The sequence below is a fragment of the Lepisosteus platostomus genome, chromosome 5 (assembly GCF_059453375.1).
Source record: "Lepisosteus platostomus isolate fLepPlt1 chromosome 5, fLepPlt1.hap1, whole genome shotgun sequence".
Taxonomy (NCBI): domain Eukaryota; kingdom Metazoa; phylum Chordata; class Actinopteri; order Semionotiformes; family Lepisosteidae; genus Lepisosteus; species Lepisosteus platostomus.
The window spans coordinates 16,286,821-16,311,816 of NC_142615.1; the positions used below are offsets into that span (position 1 = coordinate 16,286,821).

General features: G+C 42.6%; 1 protein-coding gene across 1 annotated transcript; it reads left to right on the plus strand.

Annotated features, from left to right (window-relative positions):
• The first annotated feature begins 1,489 nt into the window (after positions 1-1,489).
• On the plus strand, positions 1,490-24,091 carry LOC148664137 (uncharacterized). Its single transcript, XM_088631478.1, has 6 exons — positions 1,490-1,580; positions 6,928-7,035; positions 8,920-9,642; positions 17,518-18,276; positions 19,239-20,675; positions 21,835-24,091. The coding sequence occupies exons 2-6, from the start codon at positions 7,005-7,007 to the stop codon at positions 23,067-23,069; spliced, it is 4,185 nt and encodes a 1,394-aa protein (XP_088487604.1). The 5' UTR covers positions 1,490-1,580; positions 6,928-7,004; the 3' UTR covers positions 23,070-24,091.
• The last annotated feature ends 905 nt before the right edge of the window (positions 24,092-24,996 follow it).

Sequence of the window (24,996 nt, forward strand, 5' to 3'; positions counted from 1 at the left end):
GACACGTCGTCGACAGACAATTTCCCCACAAAGACAGAGGAGCATGAAGCAGCGACATTAAGCGACTCTAACTTGGCGGCACCTTTCAAAATAAAAGCCAACTAAACTGCCGCAGGAAATGAAATCCTGGATCAGGTAAAGTCTCATGTATAGCACAACAACACTTTGGACATCCTCAGAACTGGGTGGAATGTGATAAAGAGACCCACAGCTAACATGAAATTGCCGTTCTTTACCCATTTTTGGTGTTTTTATATCGCTTCCTCTTTGCACATTGACATAGCGTTGTGCTGTGCTAGATAGGAAAAAGTCTAATTCCAGACCAAACAAAAATATGTGCCTCTCCAAAAGTGGCTCAGATCTATTCTACAGACCATCAGCTAATAGAAAATCACCATGGTTTTGCCAGATAAGTGTCTAAGCCGATGTTGCTGGGGTTTATAAACTACTTCCTGTTCCCAGACTGGGACCGTGCAGTGATGGACAGGGAGTGGTCTCACTCCTGTCCCGACCAAACTCAAATCTGTACTACATCTGTACTGTACAGTATCTAAATATCCACTGTACTACATATGTACTGTATCTGTACTACATCTGTACTGTACAGTATCTAAATATCCACTGTACTACATATGTACTGTATCTGTACTACATCTGTACTGTACTGTATCTATATCTCCACTGTACTATACCTGTACCATATCTCTATCTACATCTGTACTGTACTGTGTCTATATCTCCACTGTACTACACCTGTACTGTACCTGTATCTATAACTGTATCTCTAATATAATATTTCTGTACAGAACTATATCTATATCTGTATTGTAATATACTGTTCCTGTATCTCTCCTGTACAATATATGAACAGTAATATATCTATGCTGTACTTTTTGTATATTGTGCTGTATATACAATAAATACAATATAGATCTAAGGAATATATCTATAGATACAGATACAGCTACAGTAGAGATACAGTACATATATATTACAGTAGACATATAGATATATACTATACTAGATAGATACTACTGTACTCTATCTGTTCCCACTCTCAGTCCGGGAACAGGAAGTGGTCTTATAAACCCTTATAAACTTATAAACAGCAACATCAGCAAAGATACATATCTTTCAAAACCATGTTGATTTTCTATTAGCTGAGGGTCTGTAGAATAGATCTGAGCCACTTCTGGAGAGGAACAAAGTTCTGTTTGGTCAGGAATTAGACTTTTTCCCATCCAGCACTGCACAGCGCTGTGTCAATTTGCACAGAGGAAGCGATATAAAAACACCACAAAGATTACAAGAGAACAAAAAATGAGTAAAGTAAGGCAAATTTCTATTAGCTGTGGGTCTCTTAATCACATTCCACCCAGTTCTGAGGATGTAACAAGTATTGTTGTGCTATAAATGTGACTTCCAGGATTTTATTTCCTGAGGCAGGTTTGGGGAGGGGGGGGGGGGGGACTTTTATTTTGAAAGGTGCCGCCAAGTTAGAGTCGCTTAATGTCGCTGCTTCACGCTCCTCTGTCTTTGCGGGGAAATTGTCTGCCGACGACGTGTCCGTGATTATTCTGGTGAGCAGGGATTTCAGAAGTGATCTTTTCGTGAGAGTTTTTACTTTAAACAACCGCTCGAGTTTTCCCGAATCCTTTTCGTGAAATGCTTTTACAGCTGCGTGTTCATAGTGCGAGTTGTGTTACACCATGATCACACCGCGTGTCAATGCACAGGGGTGAATACTTATGCATTCAGTTATATTCTGTTTTTGTTTTTAATTAATTTAGTAAAAAGTATCTATTATTTTCACTTTGATATTATAGAGGACTTTCTGTTGATGGGTGCCAAACATTCTCAGTTAAATCTATTATGGTTCCATGCTGTAACTTCGTGAAATGTGAAAAAGTCCAAGGGGGGTGTAGACTTTCTATAGGCACTGTATTACTGAGGGATTCTCTGTGTCTCCTGTCCTGTTAGTTAGAGTGCTAATTTCTGAGTGATTCACTGTGATCTCTGTGATCTCCTTTCTCACTGTGTCTCCTGTCCTCTTGTGTGATTTTATTACTGAGGGATTCTCTGTGATCTCCGCTCTCTCTCACTGTGTCTCTTGTCCTGTTGTTTATGTATATTGCTGAGGGATTCTCTGTGATCTCCTCTCTCTCACTGTCTCTCCTGTCCAGCTGGGTGTGTTTATTACTGAGGGAATCTTTGTGATCTCCACTCTCTTACTGTCTCCTGTCCTGTTGTGTGTGTTTATTACTGAGGGATTCTCTATGATCTCATCTCTCTCAATGTGTCTCCTGTCCTCTTGTGTGTTTTTTTACTGAGGGGTCCTCTGTGATCTCCTCTCTCTCACTCTGTCTCCTGTCCTGTTGTGTGTGTTTATGACGGAGGGATATTCTCTGTGATCTCCTCTCTCTCACTGTGTCTCCTGTCCTGTTTATGTATATTACTGAGGGACTCTCTGTGATCTTGTCTCTCTCACTGTGTCTCCTGTTCGGTTGTGTGTGCTTATAACTGAGAAAGCCACCAGCTGTTAGAAAAAGAGCACAAAATGACAAACAAAATGGCAGCTACAGAGGTTCTTATGAAGAGTAAACACACTCATGGTTCTAAGAAACGACAACCTTTCTCAGAAATGACAACGCTGTGAGGAGTGGTGTGTGACAACTTTCTTTTCTTAAAATGTTACGTGTTGCTTACAGATGTTTAACTGGTGTCCTGTGCACAGTGAGCAGGAGATGGTCTTGGGCAGTTTCATATTGAACTCAGTACACACAGTGACACAGAGCTAGGACTGTCCTGCAGTACGGACACACTGCTGGGGTCTCCCAGCTCTTATATACAGTACAGATAGACGTGATACAGGAGACAGTCAGTGCAGATTCAGTCAGTATTGAGCTCAATACACACAGTAACACAGCGCTGGGACTGTCCTTCAGGACAGACACACTGCTGTGGTCTTCTAGCTCTTATATACAGTACAGATACATGTGATAGAGGAGACAGTCAGTGCAGATTCAGGCTGTATTGAGCTCAGTACACACAGTAACACAGAGCTGGGACTGTCCTGCAGGACAGACACACTGGTCTCCCAGCTCTGATATACAGTACAGATACATGTCATACAGGAGACAAATATTACAATACAGATATAGATATAGTTCTGTACAGAAATATTATATTAGAGATACAGATATAGATACAGGTACAGTACAGATGTAGTACAGTGGAGATATAGATACAGTACAGTACAGATGTAGTACAGATACAGTACATATGTAGTACAGTGGATATTTAGATACTGTACAGTACAGATGTAGTACAGATACAGTACATATGTAGTACAGTGGATATTTAGATACTGTACAGTACAGATGTAGTACAGATACAGTACATATGTAGTACAGTGGATATTTAGATACTGTACAGTACAGATGTAGTACAGATTTGAGTTTGGTCGGGACAGGAGTGAGACCACTCCCTGTCCATCACTGCACGGTCCCAGTCTGGGAACAGAAAGTAGTTTATAAACCCTAGCAACATCGGCTTAGACACTTATCTGGCAAAAACATGGTGATTTTCTATTAGCTGAGGGTCTGTAGAATAGATCTGAGCCACTTTTGGAGAGGCACATATTTTTGTTTGGTCAGGAATTAGACTTTTTCCTATCTAGCACAGCACAACGCTGTGTCAATGTGCAAAGAGGAAGCGATATAAAAACACCAAAAATGGGTAAAGAACGGCAATTTCATGTTAGCTGTGGGTCTCTTTATCACATTCCACCCAGTTCTGAGGATGTCCAAAGTGTTGTTGTGCTATACATGAGACTTTACCTGATCCAGGATTTCATTTCCTGCGGCAGTTTTGTTTGTCTTTTATTTTGAAGGGTGCCGCCAAGTTAGAGTCGCTTAATGTCGCTGCTTCATGCTCCTCTGTCTTTGTGGGGAAATTGTCTGTCGACGACGTGTCTGTGATTATTCTGATGAGCTGGGATTTCATTTTTTACTGAGGGATTCTCTGTGATCTATTCTCTCTCACCGTGTCTCCTGTTCGGTTGTGTGTGCTTATAACAAGAAAGCCACCAGCACAAAATGACAAACAAAATGGCAGCTACAGAGGTTCTTATGAAGAGTAAACACACTCATGGTTCTGAGAAACGACAACCTTTCTCAGAAACGACAACGCTGTGAGAGGTGTGGAGACGTGCAGGAACACAGGTCTGCAGGTCACAGTACAGCAGAAATAGCCCACAGAAACCACAGAGAGATGTGCTGCACAATGTCCTTCCCCTACTCTGAGAATGAAAGTGAAACAGGAGAGGTGTGTGACAACTTTTCTTTTCTTAAAATGTTAAGTGTTGCTTACAGATGTTCACCTGGTGTCCTGTGTACAGTGAGCAGGAGATGGTCTTGGGCAGTTTCATATCGAGCTCAATACACACAGTAACATAGAGCTGGGACTGTCCTGCAGGACAGACACACTGCTTGGGTCTCTCAGCTCTTATATACAGTACAGATACATGTAATACAGGAGACAGTCAGTGCAGATTCAGGCTGTATTGAGCTCAATACACACAGTAACATAGAGCTGGGACTGTCCTGCAGGACAGACACACTACTGGGGTCTCCCAGCTCTTATACAGTATACAGTACAGATACATGTGATGCAGGACAGACTCAGTGTATTATATGCCAACATTAACAGCTGTGAAACAGTTACCCTGATGCTGTATCTGTTGTTGCGGGAGACTTTAATCAGGTCAACCTGTGGAAGGGTCTTCTGAAATCTTACCAGCAAGGGGTGCAGATACTCTCGATCACTGATACACCTCTATCAAAGATGCGTAGCTCCATCCCCCACCCACTCTTCAGACAGTCAGATCATCTGTCGGTGCTTCATGACATTTACTCTTTTCGAGAAATGGGCACACGGACAACTGGTAACAGTTAAAGGAGCCCTGCAACTCCCAGCTGGCAGCCCACTGGAGCTCAGCAGGGGGCACTCACCCTGTGGTCCATTTGGGTCCTAATGTCCCAGTATAGTGACGGGGACACTAGACTGTAATAAGACTGTCCTTCAGATGACACGTAAAACTCAGGTCCTGACTCTCTGTGGTCATTATAAATCCCAGGGTGTTTCATGAGAAGAGTAGGGGTGTTACCCCAGTGTCCTGGCCAAATTTCCCCTTGGCCTTTACCCATCATGGCCTCCTAGTAACCCCCATCTCCGAACTGGCGTCATCTTTCTGCTCTCCTCCCCACTGAGAGCTGATGTGTGGGGAGAGGACTGGGGCTTCATTCACGGTGGGGCTGCACACTGGTGGCGGTAGTGGGATCCCCATGACCTGTTAACAGCTCTGAGTGAAGTGTCCAGAACAGCGCTATAGGAGTGTAAGGAATCATTATTATTGATACCATCCAGTCTGAACCCCAGAGAGTGAGACCCTGTGAACCCGTGACCCTGACCTCTCTCCTCTCTGCCCCCCCCAGGTGCAGAAGCACAGTGCCTGAAGTTGTGTAGCCTCAAATAAAAGGGTGATCAAACGTTCAGTTTTCCCTGACAGTTCCTCCTCTCTGTCCTTAAATCCAGGGGGAGTTTTCAGATATATTACAACTTCCAGGAATTTTCTCTTATTCTTTTACAGCAAAGGTTATCTCTGCAAAATGGTTCTTTGGATAAGAGCTGATTTGGGGGATTAATAGTCTGTTTCTACAACCCAACTCCCAGCTGAACTAAATAACCTTAAAGAGACTCCACAATCCCTGGGGTGTGGACCCCAGTGTCCTGACTGCTGGTCAGTACAGATCCAGGACACTGTGTGTGAGAGTAGGGGTGTAGACCCCAGTGTCCCAACTGCTGGTCAGTACAGATCCAGGACACTGTGTGTGAGAGTAGGGGTGTGGACCCCAGTGTCCTGACTGCTGGTCAGTACAGATCCAGGACACTGTGTGTGAGAGTAGGGGGGTGGACCCCAGTGTCCTGACTGCTGGTCAGTACAGATCACAGGACACTATTTGTAAATTATATAATTTGATGTTTATTATAACATAATTGATATTATATTATATCAATCATGAATTTTCCTATTCAGCTGATCTAACCCATGATCTGTCTGTGAGCATAACCTTTAAATTGAATAATAATAATAATGTCTTACACTCATATAACGCTTCTCTGGACACTCCACTCAAAGCGCTTTACAGGTCATGGGGACTCCCCTCCACCACCAGTGTGCAGCCCCACCTGGATGATGCGACGGCAGCCAGAGTGCGCCAGAACGCTCCCCACACACCAGCTCTCAGTGGGGAGGAGAGCAGAGTAATGAAGCCAGTTCATAGAGGGGGGTTATTAGGAGGCCATGATTGGTAAGAGCCAATGGGCAATTTGGCCAGAGACACTGGGGTAACACCCCAACCCTTCTCGAGAGACACCCTGGGATTGTTAATGAGCACAGAGAGTCAGAACCTCAGTTTTACGTCTCATCCGAAGGACGGCACCTGTTTACAGTATAGTGTCCCGTAAACTATACTGGGGCATTAGGACCCACATGGAACACAGGGTGAGCGCCCCCTGCCGGCCCCACTAACACCTCTCCCAGCAGCAGCCTTAGTTTTTCCCAGGAAACTCCCATCCAGGTACTGACCAGGCTCACACCTCCTGAGCTCCAGTGTGTTGTCAGTTGTGAGTTGTGAGTTGCAGGGTGACATGGCTGCTGGCATATCTTAAGCACACCAAAGTCCTCATTTTGTCACATTTACCCTTTCACACACACTCACCTGAGTGATGCCCCCTGGCCTTCAGGTAGGCATCCATGGGCTTGGGATAGATGTATTTCAGATAATCCACATTCTCTCTGTTGTAGTCTTTTTTGTTGGTCTTACTGATTAACCTGTCAGTTGGTAACTAACTTTATAAATCTAGGTGGTGCCGGGGCAGTGTCACAGTGAGGACAGGAAACCCACCACCTCACATCAACAGGAAGAGAAGAAGAAAGAGAGATGGCGTCTGAGAGCTCAGCGCTCAGCCCTGGTGAGTTTTCTCTTGTTCTACCTGTCAGAGTGTCGGTAAGGGAGTCACTGAGGGTCTCTTCTCTGTCACAGAGCACAGCAGCAGCTGGAGCAGGTTCTTCCTGTCTGCCGAGAGTTTGTTCTGTCTGTCAAACACACAGGGTCTGAACTAGGAGAGAGACAGGAGCTGATTTACTTTCACTTTCTACTGATAGCTATCAGAGAGCAATACTGTAAAACTCAAGCTGTTTGGAAATCACTAAATATTTTAATAAGGTGTTTATTTAAGGTAAAATGATTGATGTAAAACCTAACTGTTTGCTGATGGTATTGGATTCACACTATTAGAATTCATGATGCTCAGACATGCTCAGATATGAACGTTTCCTGTTTGTTGCTCAGAGGCCATGTTTATTGTACAGTTTATTGTACAGTTGATAATACCAGAGAGGAATAAGTATAGAACAACAGAGGAATTTATTTGGCCCATAATTACAGTAGTAGTTCTCATGAAGCTGTTTCTCCTGTCCTGACTGGAGGAGCTCACCCAGCTGTGTCTGGAGAGAAGCCAGGGTATCAGCTTGTTCCCCTCTCCCACCCCTCTATGTGTACAGAAGAGCCTCCTGTCCTGACTGGAGGAGCTCATCCAGCTGTGACTGGAGAGAAGCCAGGGTATCGGCTTCAACAACATGGCTGGGCAGCTTGTTCCCCTCTCCCACTCCTCTCTATGTACAGTAGAGCCTCCAGCTTTTGATTTTAAGTGTTTCAATGTTCATTGTGAGAAAAATGTAAATTTTTTATTAGGCTTTTTTTTCTTTGAATAATTTTACCTCACTGAAAGGTTAGATTTCTCTTACATTTTTAGTGTAAAATCAAACTGATAAACAACAAAGACATTTTTGCTAATCTTTACAAGTGTGCCAATAGTTCTGGATGGCACTGTAACTGTATAAACATAAGCAAAAAAGAATATTTAATTTTCAGTGTTGTGCAGTTGTACAGTGTAAAGATGCCTGACTGTATAAACTTACTCCTGTCTAATTCTCTTCAGGGGGGTCAGAGGAGATCTGAGCAGAGAGTTGAAGATCCCAGGGGCTCAGACTGGGCTCTAGAGGAGTGTTCCACACTCAGCAGTGAAATTAGGGCTCACAGTGGGAAACATTTAGGACAGTATAGAAAACACTTCTTTACTGAAAGAGTGGTGGGTGTCTGAACAAGATGTCACTGCCAAGTGCTTAAGACTGAACCTTTCAGACATTTTAGATTCACAGCTACCAAACAAGCAGGATGGGAAATGATTTTGTGATTTTTCCTAAACTCTGGGCTCCTTTCAGACATGGCTAGGTGAGATTTTAGATTCACTCAGGTATGGAACTCTTGATCTACCAACAAGCAGTCTGGGCTGAAGGAGCTGCTCTCTAGTTTTCTCACTGCCTGCTGGTGTGAAAGTCTTGACTACAGGGTTCAGATTTGCTCTGTGTCTGAACAGCCTGACTCTGCAAACTCCTCCTGCTACTGAACGCAGTGTGTTATTGGGAGTGCTGTGAATGGAGAAAGAGGCCTTTTCAAATCAATGTTCATGGCAGCTATTTCAAAACAAACACATTGTATTTAATCATGCAAATTAATACAATTTAACATGAAATTGAGATTTGTACTAGAAAGCAGCCTGATTCTGCAAACTCCTACTGCTACTGAACACAGTGTTATTGGGAGTGCTGTGAATAGAAAGAGACCTTATCAATCAATGTTCATGACGGCTATTTCAACACAAACTCATTGTATTTAATCGTACAAATTTAACAGAAAATGGATATTTTTATTAGAGAGAAGAGATTCAAAACTACGATCAGTGATAAGAAGCTTGTAAGTGAGATAAATAATCTGTGATCTTTCTGTCTGACAGGGGAGGGACAGGCTGATTCCCATGAGGCACCACAGCGTCTCTCAGAGATCAGGATCATCCTGCTGGGGGGACGATGGTCTGGGAAGAGCTCAGCAGGAAACACCATCCTGGGCAGAGAGGAGTTTGACACTGAGAGAGTAACTGAGGAGTGTGAGAAGAGACAGGGTGAAGTAGCTGGGAGGCAGATCACTGTGGTCGACACTCCAGACTGGGATGAGTGGCTGATGAGGAATGATCTACAGCAGATCAGACAGGAGATTGTGAAGACTGTGTCTCTGTGTCCCCCAGGACCCCACACTCTCCTCCTGGTGATTAATCTGGACTCAGACACAGGCTGGAGATCAGTGAAGTTACATCTGGAGCTTCTCAGTGGGAGGGTCTGGAGACACACAATAGTGCTGTTCACCTGGGGGAACATACTGAAAGACACAACCATTGAGCAGCACATTGAGAGAGGAGGGAAGGAGCTCCAGTGGCTGGTGGAGAAATGTGGGAACAGGTATCATGTTCTCAACAACAAGAACAGGGGCGACCGCACTCAGGTCACAGAGCTGCTGGAGAAGATCGAGGACATGGTGGCAGGAAAGACTGACTGTTACTATGAGATTGAGGAAAAGGATTTTCAGGAGATGGAAGAGAAGTTCAGGAGTTTGGGAATAAAGGAGAGACAGAGGATAGAAGAGCTACTGCAGAAGACACTGAGACCCCAACTGCTTCCCAGGAGTGAGTTCATGTTCTCTCTCTTATTCAGCTTACACCTCAGTATTGTCAGTGTGGGACACTCCCTTCAGACTGAAGAAACTCAGTTCCTTCAGCCTTTCAGTGTAGATTATATCCTTCAGCCCAGAATGTTTCTCTCCTCCAGACTCATTTCAGAACAGTGATATCTTTTGGATAAAGTGGTGATTTGAATTTTATAATTAAAGGTCAGTGTTGTACAGTTTAAAGATGCCCAACTGTCTTTTAACTGTATACAGATGCAGCCATTCAAAGTGAGCGGTACAGACACGTACCGCAGGTAATTGGCTGCGGTGTCGCTCATCATGACGCAAGATGACGCGGGGTACCGCGGTACGTGATTGGTTGACCGACAGGGGCACTCGTGGTCCGTTGGTCTGTCAGAAAAGATTTACAGTACAGTAAACGTCTTTACTGTGCCCGTTGTAGATATTGAATTTTACCACTGAAGGGAAATCTTAGTAGCTGAGCATAAAGAGAATATGAAGGCCACGCGTGTGAAGGCCATAAACGATATTAATTTTGGAACGTAAACATACAGTATATAGCTGGTCTTGGTACTTTAAAGTAAAAAATACACACCAGTATTCCATTTCTCCCTAAACATTTTAAGCATCGAAGTCTTTAACTAAAGAGATACCGGAGTCAACAAGCATACTTTTTGAATTTGATTAATAGGGAATATAATATGGAATCGCGTATCTAAAGAATTTAATAACGATATGATTATATTCGTGTACTGTGACAGGGCTGTGTAGGGCTGTTTCGCCTCTCTCTTCATGCGAGTTCCCCTGTAGCCTACTGGTCTACGTGCTTGACTGACAACTCACAGGTTGTGTGTTCAAATCCAGCTGGTGCTGAACTTTTCTTTTAACAAACATTTCTTCGAAAAAATAGAATAGCGATATTATGGACAATCAATTGACTTTTATATTTCAAAATATCACAACATGATCGATTTTAAGTCATTTTTGATAACAATGAATAGTCACCTTCTTCCCTTCTGACAACGGTTCCTGCTTCTATTGTGTGTGTGTGTAATAGAGTAAATTTTTATAGAGAAATGGAGGCTGGACAGTATGCGTTACAATATAAACATTTATATTGATTTAAATCGTGTTCTGATTTAAATCGCAAACGCGTGTTTAATTATGTGTTTTTTAATCATAATCAGGCTAATGCATTTCTACATTTCTGTATGAACCAGCTTAGAGGTTCATACAGAAAGACAGCTTGTGTTTAAATTGAGTGTAAGGTAATTTATGCTTCTAAAGTCATGGTCAGCATTTATTATTGTACTGTGCTGTAAACTTGTTCTGTGCCTAGTCACATTATTTTATAGCGTTTTTATAGCTTTATCAAATCTGGTGGCGCTGTGTGTTAGTTTCCTGACTCCCATGTCACATGGTCTGTGATTGAATCCCATGGAACTATGACTTTATTTTTTAACAAACATTTCTTTGAAAAAATGAAACGTTTCCCTTGGTCAGAGATTAAATAAAACCTCACTCGCACCAAACAAATTTATATTTCTAAATATCACAACATGATCGAATTTAAGTCTTTTTAATAACAATGAATAGTCACCTATGCGTTACAAAATAAACATTTATATTGATTTGAATCGTGTTCTGATTTAAATCGTAAACGCGTGTTTAAATATATGTGTTTAAAGGCGATATACTGTATAAAAGCGCTGATTCTTATGGAGTGTGTTCCGCTGGGGATTCAAAAAATTTATTTTAAATAAGCTGATAAAGCTTAGACTAACTGTATTCTGAACTGTATTACAACAGAACATTGGACAATGCAACATAAATTGCAAAAATGCACTTGGAATCTGTCCAAGCCCTCCTACAAAAATTATTTAAACTGCGACACTGATCATTCATCTCTAAATAAACTTTATTTTTATAGCGTTTTAAGCGAATAGGTAATTAGATTGCTCATAAACCTAATCGCTTTTTCTACATAAACACAGCGTGATTGCTCTCTGAAAATGCTTTTCCTTTATATTTAGGCTCAGATTTCAACTATAGATCGTATTATTATAAACTTTCTTGGAAAAATGTATTTTATGTAAACCATGTTTGCTATTAATTCATTTAGGGCTAAAATACGTTCATTGTCTTCCAATCGAGTCGATATGACATTGGAAGCTTGCCACATCCGGACTGTTAAACCAACGCATTAGCATGTCAAAGCCCATTGAGGGTATTGAGCCAGTATTGGCTTTAGTATTAGCCATACAGAACATTAAAGTGCCCCTTTTCCATTCAGCGGGTGCCTGAGCCGCTGTGTCCTATCTTCTGACAGTCGCCGTTGTAGAGTGTATCTGTAGAGTGTATCTTATTTTTAGTACTATATTTTTGTATTATATTCCCTATTAATCAAACTCTAAGAGTATGTATCGGCTTGTCCCCTCCTCCCGCCCCTCTCTGTGTACAGTGGAGCCTCCTGTCCAGCCAGCACATGTCCACAGACATTCACAACAGCGACATATCATAAAACATTTGCACATATAGTTAAATTATTAGTTGTTTTTCAGGAAGTTAAAAAAAACACTTGAATTACTTATCCAGTCTCTCGAAATAAAGTTATTTTTCAAGCAATGCAACAAACATCGGGCAATGTGTTTTTTTTAATCCAACATTGACAGCCACATCTTAAATCTTGTCAGTCAGGTCTTTTTTTCTCTATTTGAATTGTGGTTTACACATCGCACGACTTTAAAAGCTAGAAAGATAGGTTTCGATTCACATTAGCTGGCGAGCCTTGTTAACAAAAAAACTAATAATAATGTAACATGCCACTGTTTGTTCATGAACAAAGTTAAACTGAGATTTCCTTAGATACGCGATTAAAAAAAAATTAAAAAAATTTGAATCCCCGGCGGAACACATTCCATAAGAATCAGCGCTTTTACAGTATATATCGCCTTTAGAGGTGGCTTCTCAAAACGCTTTACAGGATAAAAACAACAAGAACAGCAACAACAACAATATTTTATTTCATTGCACTTTGAAACCAAGTAATAACTTAACTATACGTGCAAACGTTTCATATGTCGCTGTTGTGAATGCCTGTGGAGTGTATCTTATTTGCCTTGAGTCCTGGTTATCTCTCTCCCTCTCCTCCCCCTCCATGGGTATTGTCTGTTTTTTTTTTGTTAACAAGGCTCGCCAGCTAATGTGAATCGAAACCTGTCTTTCTAGCTTTTAAAGTCGTGCGATGTGTAAACCACAATTCAAATAGAGAAAAAAGACCTGACTGACAAGCCGATACATACTCTTAGAGTTTGATTAATAGGGAATATAATACAAAAATATAGTACTAAAAAAGGAACTACCACTTTTAAAGGTGATATGTAAAATAAAGTTTTTTATTATTGTTATAGAGAAACATGATCAGATTTTCCCTGGTTCAGAAAAAAAGATCTAAAGTGCTACACATAACTTTCTTAATTCGATGTATTTAAAGCAGTGAACTACTGTGGGTGTAACATAACATTCAGAAATACAATCGAGAATAGTTTTGTGGTGTTTGTTTAGATGAAACGTTCCTGAAACGTATAACGTAACAAAATTAAAGACGATTAAAATCTGTAATCTTTCCCACAAGTCATCGGAAAGTTTCTGCTTTGTGTAAGGATGGTATCAAAAAGCAATCTTAAGTGGTGAGAAAGCTGTGCTCAATGTATTTAAGGGACTTAAAAGTAAAAGGAGATGCTTCATATTGCTTGACTAATTTTAAAAACTAAGTTATAAATGCAGACGCTCCCTCGGTGCCGCGCCGGGTGTAAATATCAAAATATACATACCCAACAATGATTGTACCCATCTGTCATGCAAATAAAACACTTTGAATTGAATTGAATTGAGGGAGAGAGGGGGGAGGGGGAGAGAGATAACCAGGACTCAAGGCAAATAAGATACACTCCACAGGCATTCACAACAGCAACATATGAAACGTTTGCACGTATAGTTAAGTTATTACTTGGTTTCAAAGTGCAATGAAATAAAATATTGTTGTTGTTGCTGTTCTTGTTGTTTTTATCCTGTAAAGCGTTTTGAGAAGCCACCTCTAAAGGCGATATATACTGTAAAAGCGCTGATTCTTATGGAATGTGTTCCGCCGGGGATTCAAAATTTTTTTATTTATTTTTTAATCGCGTATCTAAGGAAATCTCAGTATAACTTTGTTCATGAACAAACAGTGGCATGTTACATTATTATTAGTTTTTTTGTTAACAAGGCTCACCAGCTAATGTGAATCGAAACCTGTCTTTCTAGCTTTTAAAGTCGTGCGATGTGTAAGCCACAATTCAAATAGAGAAAAAAGAGCTGACTGACAAGATTTAAGATGTGGCTGTCAATGTTGGATTAAAAAAAACACATTGCCCGACGTTTGTTGCATTGCTTGAAAAATAACTTTATTTCGAGAGACTGGATAAGTAATTCAAGTGTTTTTTTTTAACTTCCTGAAAAACAACTAATAATTTAACTATATGTGCAAATGTTTTATGATATGTCGCTGTTGTGAATGTGGAAATGTGCTGGCTGGACAGGAGGCTCCACTGTACACAGAGAGGGGCGGGAGGAGGGGACAAGCCGATACATACTCTTAGAGTTTGATTAATAGGGAATATAATACAAAAATATAGTACTAAAAATAAGATACACTCTACAGATACACTCTACAACGGCGACTGTCAGAAGATAGGACACAGCGGCTCAGGCACCCGCTGAATGGAAAAGGGGCACTTTAATGTTCTGTATGGCTAATACTAAAGCCAATACTGGCTCAATACCCTCAATGGGCTTTGACGTGCTAATGCGTTGGTTTAACAGTCCGGATGTGGCAAGCTTCCAATGTCAACTCGACTCGATTGGAAGACAATGAACGTATTTTAGCCCTAAATGAATTAATAGCAAACATGGTTTACATAAAATACATTTTTCCAAGAAAGTTTATAATAATACGATCTATAGTTGAAATCTGAGCCTAAATATAAAGGAAAAGCATTTTCAGAGAGCAATCACGCTGTGTTTATGTAGAAAAAGCGATTAGGTTTATGAGCAATCTAATTACCTATTCGCTTAAAACGCTATATAAAATAAAGTTTATTTAGAGATGAATGATCAGTGTCGCAGTTTAAATAATTTTTGTAGGAGGGCTTGGACAGATTCCAAGTGCATTTTTGCAATTTACGTTGCATTGTCCAATGTTCTGTTGTAATACAGTTCAGAATACAGTTAGTCTAAGCTTTATCAGCTTATTTAAAATAAATTTTTTGAATCCCCGGCGGAACACACTCCATAAGAATCAGCGCTTTTATACAGTATATCGCCTTTAAACACATATATTTAAACACGCGTTTACGATTTAAATCAGAACACGATTCAAATCAATATAAATGTTTATTTTGTAACGCATAGGTGACTATTCATTGTTATTAAAAAGACTTAAATTCGATCATGTTGTGATATTTAGAAATATAAATTTGTTTGGTGCGAGTGAGGTTTTATTTAATCTCTGACCAAGGGAAACGTTTCATTTTTTCAAAGAAATGTTTGTTAAAAAATAAAGTCATAGTTCCATGGGATTCAATCACAGATCGTGTGACATGGGAGTCAGGAAACTAACACACAGCGCCACCAGATTTGATAACGCTATAAAAACGCTATAAAATAATGTGACTAGGCACAGAACAAGTTTACAGCACAGTACAATAATAAATGCTGACCATGACTTTAGAAGCATAAATTACCTTACACTCAATTTAAACACAAGCTGTCGTTCTGTATGAACCTCTAAGCTGGTTCATACAGAAATGTAGAAATGCATTAGCCTGATTATGATTAAAAAACACATAATTAAACACGCGTTTGCGATTTAAATCAGAACACGATTTAAATCAATATAAATGTTTATATTGTAACGCATACTGTCCAGCCTCCATTTCTCTATAAAAATTTACTCTATTGCACACACACAATAGAAGCAGGAACCGTTGTCAGAAGGGAAGAAGGTGACTATTCATTGTTATCAAAAATGACTTAAAATCGATCATGTTGTGATATTTTGAAATATAAAAGTCAGTTGATTGTCCATAATATCGCTATTCTATTTTTTCGAAGAAATGTTTGTTAAAAGAAAAGCCCAGCACCAGCTGGATTTGAACACACAACCTGTGAGTTATCAGTCAGGCACGTAGACCAGTAGGCTACAGGGGAAGTCTCATGAACAGGGAGGCGAAACAGCCCTACACAGCCCTGTCGCAGTACACGACTATAATCATATCGTTATTAAATTCTTTAGATACGCGATTCCATAAAACTACCACTTTTTCACACGCTATTTCACATGCTAGTTAAATACTTTGATGCTTAAAATCGTTAGGGAGAAATGGAATACCGGTGTGTATTTTTCCTTTAAAGTACCGATTCCTGGAATCTGACTGGCTGACACCCTTCTGAAGTGGTTCCATAAAATCTGGTATATGGAAAAGAAAGCGTTGATACATACAAGTATCTTTTTATACAGTCTTTGCTGTGCTCTTGAGGATCCTTGTGATATTTTGAGCTCTAGTTGAATGATACGTGTCACATTTTAAATCATTTTCGTAGTTAGAAATTATGAAACGCCCTGTTAAAAGCAAGGAAGTTTTTATGCCCGTTGAAGTAAAACAAAATGCCTGACAAAGTATGGCTTGGACAGATTCCAAGTGCTAGTACAAATGTGCTAAAGAAATTATACTTTGAGTATACAGCTTGTCCAAAGTCATCCATTATTAATACTATTATTAATATCTTCGGTAAAGGCTTTGATGCATAAATATTTCTGATAAAGGTAGGTTGTGTACTTTTGTCCAACTGAGCAATCTTGCTTTCATAAAATATACCAACATTTTAATGACTGATGATTAACATGCTGTAATACACAGTTCAAAATTAAAGGCTCAAATGCTGTACATGAGAGGTTAAGTTCCCCCTGGCGGTTTTACAAGGTGACGCTGGATAGTTTCCGGCAGAGCGTCAAATGACGCGCGATTAACCACGTGACACTGCGTGACACCGCGTGATACCGCGACACGCCCACCGGGGTATGCCGCGAAATACCCCACCCATTTTGAATGGCTGCATCTGTAAATTAACGCCTGTCTAATTCTCTTCAGCGGAGGTCAGAGGAGATCTGAACAGAGAGTTGACGATCCAGGGGTTCAGACTGGGCTCTAGAGGAGTGTTTCACACTCAGCAGTGAAATTAGGGCTCACAGTTGGAAACATTTAGGACAGAATAGACAACACTTCTTTACTGAAAGAGTGGTGGGTGTCTAAACAAGACGTCCCTGCCAAGTGCTTAAGACTGAACCTTTCAGACATTTTAGATTCACAGCTACCAAACGAGCAGGATGGTCAGATGATTTTGTGATTTTTCCTAAACCCTGGGCACCTTTCAGACATGGCTAGGTGAGATTTTAGATTCACTCAGGTATGGAGCTCTTGATCTTCCAACAAGCAGCGTGGGCTGAAGGAGCTGCTCTCTAGTTTTCTCACTACCTGCCGGTATGAAAGTCGTGACTACAGGGTTCAGATTTGCTCTGTGTCTGAACAGCCCGACTCTGCAGACTCTTACTGCTATTGTACAGTGTGTTATTGGGAGTGTTGTGAATGGAAGAAGAGGCCTTTTCAAATTACTGTTCATGACAGCTATTTTAAAACTGAATCATTGTTTTTAATTGTGCAAATTAATAAAATTTAAATGGAAACTGTGATTTGTACTAGAGAGATGAGATTCAAACCTACCATCAGTGATAAGAAGCTGGTAAGAGAGATAAAGTAATCTTTTTCTCTGACAGGGGAGGGACAGGCTGATTCCCATGAGGCACCACAGCGTCTCTCAGAGATCAGGATCATCCTGCTGGGGGGACGATGGTCTGGGAAGAGCTCAGCAGGAAACACCATCCTGGGCAGAGAGGAGTTTGACACTGAGGGAGAAACTGAGGAGTTTGAGAAGAAACACGGTGAAGTAGCTGGGAGACAGATCACTGTGGTCGACACTCCAGACTGGGATGTGTGCCTGATGAGGAATGATCCACAGCAGATCAGACAGGAGATTGTGAAGACTGTGTCTCTGTGTCCCCCAGGACCCCACACTCTCCTCCTGGTGATTAATCTGAACTCACACATAGAATGGAGATCAGTGAAGGAATATCTGGAGCGCCTCAGTGAGAGAGTCTGGAGACACACAATAGTGCTGTTCACCTGGGGGGACAGAGAGAGACGCAAAAAACTGTCATCCCGGAGGGACAGACAGACACACACAACCATTGAGCAGCACATTAAGAGAGGAGGGAAGGAGCTCCAGTGGCTGGTGGAGAAATGTGGGAACAGGTATCATGTTCTCAACAACAAGAACAGGGGCGACCGCACTCAGGTCACAGAGCTGCTGGAGAAGATCGAGGACATGGTGGCAGGAAAGACTGACTGTTACTATGAGATTGAGGAAAATAATTTACAGGAGATGGAAGAGAAGTTCAGGACTTTAGGAACAAAGCAGAGACAGAGGATAGAGGAGCTACTGCAGAAGACACTGGGACCACAGCTGCTTCCCAAAAGTGAGTTCATGTTCTCTCTCTTATTCAGCTTACACCTCAGTATTGTCAGTGTGGGACACTCCCTTCAGACTGAAGAGACTCAGTTCCTTCAGCCTTTCAGTGTAGATTATTTCCTTCAGCCCAGAATGTTTCTCTCCTCCAGACTCATTTCGGAACAGTGATATCTTTTGGATAAAGTGGTGATTTGAATTTTATAATTAAAGGTCAGTGTTGTACAGTTTTAAAGATGCCCGACAGTCTTTTAACTGTCTAAACTAACGCCTGTCTAATTCTCTTCAGCGGAGGTCAGAGGAGATCTGAACAGAGAGTTGAAGATCCAGGGGTTCAGACTGGGCTCTAGAGGAGTGTTTCACACTCAGCAGTGAAATTAGGGCTCACAGTTGGAAACATTTAGGACAGAATAGACAACACTTCTTTACTGAAAGAGTGGTGGGTGTCTAAACAAGACGTCCCTGCCAAGTGCTTAAGACTGAACCTTTCAGACATTTTAGATTCACAGCTACCAAACGAGCAGGATGGTCAGATGATTTTGTGATTTTTCCTAAACCCGGGGCTCCTTTCAGACATGGCTAGGTGAGATTTTAGATTCACTCAGGTATGGATCTCTTGATCTTCCAACAAGCAGCGTGGGCTGAAGGAGCTGCTCTCTAGTTTTCTCACTACCTGCCGGTATGAAAGTCGTGACTACAGGGTTCAGATTTGCTCTGTGTCTGAACAGCCCGACTCTGCAGACTCTTACTGCTATTGTACAGTGTGTTATTGGGAGTGTTGTGAATGGAAGAAGAGGCCTTTTCAAATTACTGTTCATGACAGCTATTTTAAAACTGAATCATTGTTTTTAATTGTGCAAATTAATAAAATTTAAATGGAAACTGTGATTTGTACTAGAGAGAAGAGATTCAAACCTACCATCAGTGATAAGAAGCTGGTAAGAGAGATAAAGTAATCTTTTTCTCTGACAGGGGAGGGACAGGCTGATTCCCATGAGGCACCACAACGTCTCTCAGAGATCAGGATCGTGCTGCTGGGGGGACGATGGTCTGGGAAGAGCTCAGCAGGAAACACCATCCTGGGCAGAGAGGAGTTTGACACTGAGGGAGAAACTGAGGAGTTTGAGAAGAAACACGGTGAAGTAGCTGGGAGGCAGATCACTGTGGTCGACACTCCAGACTGGGATGAGTGGCTGATGAGGAATGATCCACAGCAGATCAGACAGGAAATTGTGAAGACTGTGTCTCTGTGTCCCCCAGGACCCCACACTCTCCTCCTGGTGATTAATCTGAACTCACACATAGAATGGAGATCAGTGAAGGAATATCTGGAGCGCCTCAGTGAGAGAGTCTGGAGACACACAATAGTGCTGTTCACCTGGGGGGACAGAGAGAGACGCAAAAAACTGTCATCCCGGAGGGACAGACAGACACACACAACCATTGAGCAGCACATTAAGAGAGGAGGGAAGGAGCTCCAGTGGCTGGTGGAGAAATGTGGGAACAGGTATCATGTTCTCAACAACAAGGACAGGGGCAGCACTCAGGTCACAGAGCTGCTGGAGAAGATCGAGGACTTGGTGGCAAGAAACTGTGGGCTGTACTTCACCACTGACATTGAACAACTTCACACTGAACTGGAGACATACAATAGAGAGACAGAGGAGCTGAGACAGAGGGAGGAGGAGAGACAGAGAGAGACAGAGGAGCTGAGACAGAGGTTGGAGGAGAGACAGAGAGAGACAGAGGAGCTGAGACAGAGGGAGGAGGAGAGACAGAGAGAGATAGAGGAGCTGAGACAGAGGGAGGAGGAGAGACAGAGAGAGACAGAGGAGCTGAGACAGAGGTTGGAGGAGAGACAGAGAGAGACAGAGGAGCTGAGACAGAGGGAGGAGGAGAGACAGAGAGAGACAGAGGAGCTGAGACAGAGGGAGGAGGAGAGACAGAGAGAGATAGAGGAGCTGAGACAGAGGGAGGAGGAGAGACAGAGAGAGACAGAGGAGCTGAGACAGAGGTTGGAGGAGAGACAGAGAGAGATAGAGGAGCTGAGACAGAGGGAGGAGGAGAGACAGAGAGAGACAGAGGAGCTGAGACAGAGGGAGGAGGAGAGACAGAGAGAGATAGAGGAGCTGAGACAGAGGGAGGAGGAGAGACAGAGAGAGATGGAGGAGCTGAGACAGAGGGAGGAGGAGAGACAGAGAGAGGAGCTGAGACAGAAGTATGAAAGAAGGGAGAGAGAGAGAGAAGAGGAGCCCAGACAGAGGTTGGAGGAGGAGTGGAGCAGGAGAGAAGAGGAGCTGAAGGAGAAGATGAGAAAGACACTGAAGGAAGTGGAGCTGGAGAAAGAGACAGAAGTGCCCAAACTGCCTCTCAAGAGGATGAACAGTAAAGACATCATTTCTCCTGACAGTGAGTGAGATTGATGCTGTATTACTGAGTCACTGATCTTACTGGTCATCAAACTGAGAGATTCAACCATCTTGTGTCCTATTAGGAATTAAAATAATACTGTGCTCCACTCTGTACTGTATTACTAACACAGTGGCACACTAATGTGTACCAGCTTAAATTAGTTCAGTCTCTGTAAATGAAAAGGTTTATATCAGTAAAATGAGATCTAAACACACAATAACCTCTGTAATCTGTTCCTCAAGACTGTCTGACCAGCAGTGTCAAAGGCAGCTCTGAAGTCCAGCAGGACAGGAATGGATGAAAGAGCCCATCAGCAGGTCATTAGAAACCCTAAAAAAGAGCTGTTTCTGTACATCAGTCTAAAAGACTCATCACAGCTTGTCTGCAGATCAGTGAGTCTCTGAGTGAACAGCAGCGGCCTGTTGTACAATCTGTGTCAAACAGGGTGAGATGGAGAATTACTGAACAGCCTGTAGTCTGAATTCTGCTTTTTTAACAAAGTGGTCAAGACTGCAGGTCTCAGGTTTGAAGGGACAGTTCCTGACCGACAGACACTGAATCACTGCAGCTCAGCCCAGCAGTGGGGATGTGGTACCAGGAACATGAGGTGGAGTTTATTCCACTGACAGGTGATGAGAAGCATTAAGCCTGTTTCTCTCTTCTCATCCCCTGAAGTAAAGACACAGTGGACTCTGACTCTGGGTGTGATCAGTTTCAGAGTGAAATACCTGAAGGATAATTGCACTGGACTGCACACTCTCCTAGAGTGCTGTTCTTCACTGGAGTGAAGAGATTATCTCACCTTCTTAAATTAACGTCTTTCTACACTCTGCCCCTGTAACAGTACAGTACTGCAGCATGACTGTTGTTGCTTAAGGCCAGTACATGAACACAGATTTTTAAGATGAAATTTGAGTCACTTCAGAAAGAAAGTTCTGACATGAAAATCATGAACATCAGGTAAAACTTTGTAGTTCTCATTATGCCGAAGACTAATTTCCAGATGTTGATTCTATAAGTTTCTTTCGTAATGACTTTTAAGTTATGTTTATCAAGAAATATCTTTTGAGCAAACTGAACCCTTCTTATCTGTGGAAAGGTTGGTCTCCTTTCATGTCTAACCTGCCTGATGCTCCTGTCTCTCCTCCTGTTGCAGTGAGTGAAATTAAACCCAGACTCCAGCCCCGCCCTTCTGAGCTGAGACTGGTGCTGCTTGGCAGGACTGGTGCTGGGAAGAGTGCAGCAGGAAACACCATCCTGGGCTCAGAGGAGTTTCCCTCTGAAGCCAGCAGCTCCACGGTCACTCAGGAGAGCCGGAAGAGGACAGGACAAGTGTCCGGGAGACAGGTGACTGTGGTGGACACTCCAGACTGGCTCCACACCAGACTGTCTGAGGGCGACAGGAGACGGGATGTGGGGCTCTGTGTTAATCTGTCTGCACCGGGACCCCACGCCTTCCTCCTGGTTACCCCGCTGGGCCGATCCACAGGGGAGGAGAGGAGGACACTGGAGACAGTCCTGGAGATATTCGGGGAGAGGGCCCTGGGACACACCATGGTCCTGTTCACCCATGCTGATGAGCTGACCAGCAGGACGCTGGAGGAGTTTGTGCACACAGGCAGCAGGGAGCTCCAGTGGCTGCTGGAGAAGTGTGGGAACAGGTATCACGCCCTCAACAACAAGTACAGGGGCAGCACTCAGGTCACAGAGCTGCTGGAGAAGATAGAGGAGCTGGTAGGAGGAAACAAGAGCAGCTACTACAGCAGTGAGATGTACCAGGAGGCCGAGTCCCAGATCAGACAGAAGCAACTGCAGATCCTGAGGGAGAGAGAGGAGAGGAAACAGAGGGAGGAGGACAGACTGAGGGAGAAGCACCAGAAGGAGCTGCAGAACTACCTCCGCAGGATGGAGGAGGAGATCCAGACACGAGAGGAGAAGATCAGAGTGCTGGAGGAGAAGATAGCAGAGCTGGAGGAGAGGCTGAGGGAGGAGAGGGATGAGGGGAGGAGGAGAGAGCTGGAGGAGGAGCTGAGGAGAGAGAGAGAGGAGAGAGAGTGGCTGCAGAGTGAGATGGAGGAACTGAGAGAGGAGCAGAAGAGGGAGAGGAGACAGAGAGAGGAGACACACAGAAGGGAGATGGAGGAGCTCAGGCAGCACTATGAGGAAAAGGCCAGAGAAGAGGCAGAGAGACACAGAGAGACTCTCCAGAAGGTCAGTGTGTCAATAAAACAGTTCACTCCAGCTGGACAGGAGCACAGGAGCTGCAGGAGGGAGATTGAGGAGCTGAGAGAGACAGTAGAGAGATACAGAGAGACAATAGAGAGACAAAACACAGTGGTAGACAGATTTACTGTGTGGCATCAGAGACACACAGGAGATACAGGAGAGTGATTGAGGACCACAAGCAGCACATCAAGAAGAAGGTCACAGAAGATGACTGAGAGAATATGCTACTTACCTAAAATATTCTCTAGTTATCTGAAATAATATATGAACAATACATTTAAAGTAAATCAAAACTGAGGTGAAGACTAGAATTCTGCCCAATGTCTTCCTTCCCAGCCTGTTAGCATCTGAAGCCTCTCCCACTTCCTGTTCCTGTATGATCACTTGTCTGCACAGGTCAAACTGGCCATTAGAAGTACAGACTGGAGAAGACCCTACACAACTGCTGATATCATACTGTCATGTAGTTTGTCATTAATATGAATATAATACTGAACAAAATGAATGTAGAATCTTATCCAATCATGTTCAGCATGGAATAAACCTTTACTCATTCAAAATGAATGGTAGAATAAAGTGGAAAGTGATTCAAAGGAAGAAACAGGAAGAATTAAAACTGGCTAAAAGAAAACTATTATTCCAAGACGGAGGAATTGATGAATGGAAAGAATGAACAGGAGGTGTGGTATGGGATTTAATCCACGATTGGTCCCCACATTAATAGCTTGCTTGAGCCCCACAATGTAAATGAACTGAATGTTTTTTTTCTTGGTTGGAGATTAGTGAACCAGCTGAACCCATTTTTTAAAAATGTACTGTAATTGGGCTACTGGTGTATCTCCCTTTACTCTGAGGTTTGAACAAGTAAGGGGTGAGTTCAGGACAGTTTACACTTCCTGTTCCTCTGGCAGCTCCAGTATGAGTTCAGGACAGTGTACACTTCCTGTTTCTGCGGCTGCTCCAGTATGGGTCCAGGACAGTGTACACTTCCTGTTCCTGTGGCTGCTCCAGTATGGGTCCAGGACAGTGTACACTTCTTATACTTATGAGTACTTGCTAATACTGGCAATACAGAGACAGACTTCTTATACAAGTGAACTTCCCCAAGCATGTAGTTTATTCTTCCGTTTTTATTTTTGAAATATTTTTTATTTTTGCTCATTTAATAAAATAGAACTTTATATTAATGTTTGAAAAGTGGTTACTGGAAACTGGTTACACTACATACATATTGGATTTGTAAATGTTGTTCTGCACAATGTAAATCCTTTTTTGACAAGTATTTTTATTGCTTTCTAAACCAACAAAAATAATGGATGCAGCTGTTACACATTAACGTACTGTTACAGAGCATGTTGCCTGTTGGTAGAGTGTTTTATGTGCGAATCATTCATGAAAAGGAAAAAATACAGAACTTCCTATCTCCTCCCATGTTCCTCCAAAATCTTCCCTCACAAAAAAGGAGAAAAACTGAAGGAGAAAGAGACAGGAGAGACACGAGGAAGAGAAAAATACTGATCACACTAAACAGGCTCCGAGAAGCACAAAACAAGGGTAAGATAAGTCCCGTCAGGTATCCTCTGAGTATCCAGTTAGCAGCAGATTAAGGTTTAGGGTGTACCTAATAAAGTGACCATACAGTGATCACTCAGAAGGGAGGCTCCGAGTCTCACAATGGTTCAGAAATGGTTGCCAAGCTTTAGAAATGTGATGGAGGAGCTGCTGGGTGTTATTCTAATTTTCTCCAACATCAGAAAATGCCTCCTATATCTGATTTATTGATTGAGTGTGGGCAACTTCAGGTTGAAGAGGAGAAGACACCGTGACAGGAGAGTTCAGACACCAGGCTGTCAGGCTGGACTCTGACAGGGGTCCTGCTGCCCAGAGCACCAGCATTCGAGGTTATAAAAAGTGTCTCAATGTGTCTGCAAGGGCTGGAAAGGTCCCATTTCTGACCTGTGTTTCACAAGGGGGTTCAGGAGCACCTCTGATGCCCGTCTCTGAAGTCCACACTGGCGCTGACTCCACTGAAGGGAATCACCCCACTTCTCTGCAGATCGGTGACGTTTCATGTTCCAGCCTGTCTAAGTGG